Genomic DNA, 4,662 nt, shown 5'->3' on the forward strand with positions numbered 1-4,662 from the left:
TCCCACAAGCCTGCATTGTATTCCCGAGGTCTGCTCCTTCCTGACAGAGCTGTGACCAATAGATGTCACCCTGCGGCAAGGATATGGCAGGAGTGAGCGCTTTATATTGAGCACAGGCTTTAACATTTGCTAGCATGCGTGTGCCATGACTTCCTTCAGGCTCAGAAACAGCAGCAGTCTGAAGCAGCACAAGAAGCCAGAATATTAGTAAAGAAACACACCTTTAGCTGCTCTGAAAAGCAGGAGGTTCATGGACTTACATGGACACTTTAAAGCAGATAAAGGGTTTATGTATGTAATCGAAACTGTGGTCTGGGTAAAAGAGATTAAACAATCTTGTGATTTGTGTAAAAAGTGAAGGTGTACTCAAAAATACAGCAAAGCAACATGAGTGGGGCAGAGTTCCAGTCACCTCATAGCTCAACAAGGATACACGAGAAATATGAACATCTCTCCTGTGGCTTCCCACCTCAGACACAGCAGAAGTTACGAAATGATAACCCCTTTAGCAGCAGGAACACGTCTGTGTTTTACTGTGCTTGTTTCTGACACTTTGTGAGGTATGACTGGTCGGCTGTCTCCTTCCTCCTTAGGGAGCTGTGTGGGTATGAGCTCAGTGGTTTAATTGCCTGACAGCATCGCTCATCTCCCATCATCAGCAGTGGAGCCTCAGGAGGCAGCTGCTACTGCTTTCCAGTATCATCTTGTGGCAAAAAAGAAATTTCTGGAGACTCTGGCAACACCCACTGTTCTCTGCTTTTCACAATCCCTTCAGATAGCCAGTTCCCTAACATGAACAGAGTTTTATATTTCATGTATAGTCTTGGTCTCAAGTAGTGAGTGTTCAAAGCTTAGCTTAGTAAAACCACAACGTTCAGCACCAGTTCCAGAGACTGGTTCCCCTGGCATAATTCTCTGCTCTATTCAAAAGTGCACATAATATTCATGTCAAAGCCACCCTGAACCACCTTGAACTCAGAACCTTTTGGTGCAATACTAGGCACAACATTGATGTCAGTGAAATTTATGTTAATAATATCAATGTTTGGGGCTGTTATGCTGGCCTTCAAATTTAGAAGAACAAAGAACAGTGAAACCAGTGTGAGCAGATAAAACCTTGGCATCAAGGATCAGTGAAATCTCTTTTATGTTAATTGCCTGATGTCTTGGGGTTTGTAGGTGGAAGCAGTCACTTGCTACGCTGCCATTAGAACCTTCAAATTGTTCTGATAAGCAGACTATTTTATAACTGTTTTGTAAGTAAACTGCATCCCTTCTCTTCTAGATCTTTGGCATGATATTCAGCATGCTTCTGTGCTGTGTGATCCGTAACACGAGAGACATGATCTAAAACTTTCACTGCACAAATGTGTCCCAGGAGTTCCAGACTAAGCTTTACAAGAAGTGCTCTTCTACCCAATTTAATAATTGTAATGCATTTTAATTAGTGTTTTAACATACTGAGAGGAAAATATCCCAGTAGGTGAGCAGGTGAATTGTATTAGTTACAGTAAAACCAATGTGAACGAAAAAGGGTTTTAAAATGTCCTTTTTTAATGAAAAAAGCAAAGGTGTATCTAAGACTAATTTTGTTTTTAATGTTTGTATATGTGTAATTAAGAGTTTACACATCTATAGACATTGTGTAAGCACATGCTTATCTCTCCTTACAAATATATATGAACATAAGCAGGTACCTGTATATGCAGTACCTTGTTTAGGTAAGTATGTGCATATGGAGTCTGTTGTGTGTGCGTCTGCATGCATATTCTTCCAGAGTCTCACTACACAAGTGTGTATGCATGCCCATAGGTATACAGTGCTTGAAACCCTTTCATATCCAGCCCATTTCCAAGAATTAGCAGAGGAACAAGTGCCATTTTAAAAAGTAAGATCTATGATCCATTTTGTAACCGTTCTTTCCAAAGCCCCAGCAGAGTAGAATTAATAAAATGTGACTTAAAAAAAAATAATGCCTAAGGGCCTGATCCAGCAAACTTTAATTCATAGAATCACAGAATTCACGTGGGCAGAGCCATTGACTTCACTGCCATGCAGAGACTGGATTTTATTTTTTTTTTTAGGAGTGGACTCTTCATGCAAATACAGAAAGTTCTGGGGGAAGAAACATGTCCAAGGAGATCCAGGCTAAAGAAAGAGGGGGAAAGAGGTGGGAAGCTGGCAAGATAAGGCAGTCATTTGGGAGCAATTGCAGTGCAGAGTGTGCCTAAGCTTCCCAAGCTAGCCTCTATATGTACATATGCTGGCGCAGGAGTGGAGCCTATATCCAGAAAAGCAGCAGCTTTGTCAGATACTCTGTAGAATCTCACTGGCCTGCGGAAGCCAACTGAAGAGTGAAAATGGTCAGGGAAAGACACACAGCACTTTAATATCCTCTGTTTCTGCTTCTGTGACTATCACAGCTTCCATGGGGCTCTTACCTCAACCTCTCACCCTTTCTTGTGGGTGTAAGGCAGGAAAGAAAGATGTGACGTTTTTGCAGAGCCACAAAGTAAATTTTCTTACTGGCACCTTTAGATGGCATGTAAGGTATAAAAATTGCACTGTGCGCTTGAAATACCTCAGGGCTTGAGTTTACATAGTTTGTTTCTATATTTTTATTTTTCTATTTGTCGTATTTATTCATAAGAGAATGTTCCTTTTAAAACAGCCTAGAAGGGAGAAAGGTTGTGTCCAGAAGGGGAAAATAAATTACATCAAAGGCTCAGAATCTCTTAAGTTTTTTGCTTACTTGAGATAATTCACCATTTCAGAGAACAGTGTTTTGCTAACAATATCTACATAGCAGCTCTGTCTCTCCAATGATCGCTAGTTCAGATTTCTGATGCAGTTGTTCCATACACGATGGCGAAAAGTTCAGCTAATCTCATTGAAACGGTCCATGTCTAACAGGATTTGGCATTTACAAGCCATGGGGTCTTTATTCCACTGAAACACAATGGGAACAATTGGGATTTCAGAAAAAGTGTGGATTCTAGTGTGCGTGTTTATGTGGAATATACATCCCTCGTGGTATCGATCTTTCATTTCCCACAGAAACTCAAACTCCCATCACTTTTCTGTTACCTTAGGATTGGAAATGGCGTTGCTGATTTAATTCAATCATCCTGCTGTCTTTTACATAGACTTCCCTTTTCAAACTGTTCAACCACAGGCTGCGACGCCGAGACAGCTGTGCACTAAAAGCTGGGTATGCAGCAGGCACTGCCAACAACAGTTTCCAGGCCTAACTTCAGGTGCCCAGCTGACACGGAGACATTATATCATATGCCAAAGAACAGTTAGGCTCGTGTCACTCTGCTCACAGCTAATTAGCTATGGGTGACGTAAAAGTAGGGCCTGGGACCTTATTCCACAAGCATCAGACCAGGAAATAGGGCCCCAATCTGCTGTCTGCTCCTAAGAAAGGCTCAGCTGGGAGAATGGCACTGGCACCAAATCCACCAGGGTCTCAAGCTGAAACCAAGTTTCTCACAGCAGACAACTGGCATAGCCAAAGCAATTCCCTGGATTCCCAGGTACACTTGAGACCGTCCCTACAACTGGTTCTGCTCTAAAGAGGTAATAGGACAGTACACAACTAGAGTGTTTTCTCCCAAGGTAGTATCGACAGAAAGAAGAAACCTGCTTATAGTGTCATTTTTGTCATCCAGAGCAAGACAGCTTTCCAGGAAGGCCGGTAAAAATAGCACACTAGGGAAGCCAGTGGTTCAGGTTCCAACATTATTGCCCTACAGGGATAGAAATTTATTGCAAATAAAGCTATTTCCTTCTGTTACACTCCCTCTGTAATTACAACATTTCATTTACTTAAAACTCATCTACGTATAATTTGTTTTACTTCAGATTTGTAGCACCAGAATGTAATGACAGGACCAGAGTTTACTTCCTCATTTGTTTACTGTTTTCTTGAGTAAGCTGGAAGATGCCCACTCCTGCTTTTGAGATGCACTGGATAAAAAGGCAGCTTGCAGAAACTTCTGTTGCTTCCCCAGCCCCCCAGAAGTACAGAAACATCTAAGTGCCTTATGAAAACAGGGAAGTGTGGTACAAAGAAACCTTCTATAAATTCAGACTTGAACAAGCTAACTTTCTGCTGAAATGTTTGGAGTTTGTGGCTTTTTTGTTTTGGTTTTTTATTGTTTTTTTTCCTCTGAACAGCACATTTGTTTTTCTGAGCATAATTACTCCTTATGCTCTAGGGTTTACTGCTATTTAGGTATATGGGATACTTGCACTGCATATCAGGAACTGAGTAATATCAGTTCCCTGATATTTTATCAGTATAGTTCCCTAAGTTATTGATACAATTGAAGCTGGAAATCAACATGTTATGCATCTGCTAGTGCCTTTAACAGAATCTAGAGATACAGCCTCTTTTGTTGTTTACTGCTCGTCTGCTGTTGTGAGGTGCAGTTTTTTCTGCATCTTAGTAACTGAAAATCTTCTCAGCTCATTAAGAAAATACAGCTGTTCTTTCCCTGTCAAAGCTGTAAGAATTCTTTCCTGTTGCTTTTAGATCATAGCGAGTTAACAACTCCAATTTCCACTGACTAGCTTGAGCAGCCCTTTTTCAAATAAATGGCTCAGCTGTCCCAGGCAAGCTTATGGCTAACAAAACCGGATATAGAGTGCCTACAG

At 41.2% G+C, this 4,662-nt stretch overlaps 1 protein-coding gene across 1 annotated transcript in view; it reads left to right on the forward strand.

Annotated features, from left to right (window-relative positions):
• Nucleotides 1-1,687, forward strand: part of TSPAN2 (tetraspanin 2) — a gene marked incomplete at its 5' end in the record, with an annotated part of 17,978 nt that extends 16,291 nt beyond the window's left edge. Inside the window, one exon of the mRNA XM_010192884.1 lies at nt 1,286-1,687. Coding sequence (XP_010191186.1) covers nt 1,286-1,351 — 66 coding nt within the window. The remainder of the gene's footprint in view (nt 1-1,285) is intronic.
• Between the last annotated feature and the right edge of the window lie 2,975 nt (nt 1,688-4,662).

Source organism: Mesitornis unicolor, unplaced genomic scaffold, assembly GCF_000695765.1.
Source record: "Mesitornis unicolor isolate BGI_N332 unplaced genomic scaffold, ASM69576v1 scaffold17889, whole genome shotgun sequence".
In the NCBI taxonomy this organism is placed as follows: domain Eukaryota; kingdom Metazoa; phylum Chordata; class Aves; order Mesitornithiformes; family Mesitornithidae; genus Mesitornis; species Mesitornis unicolor.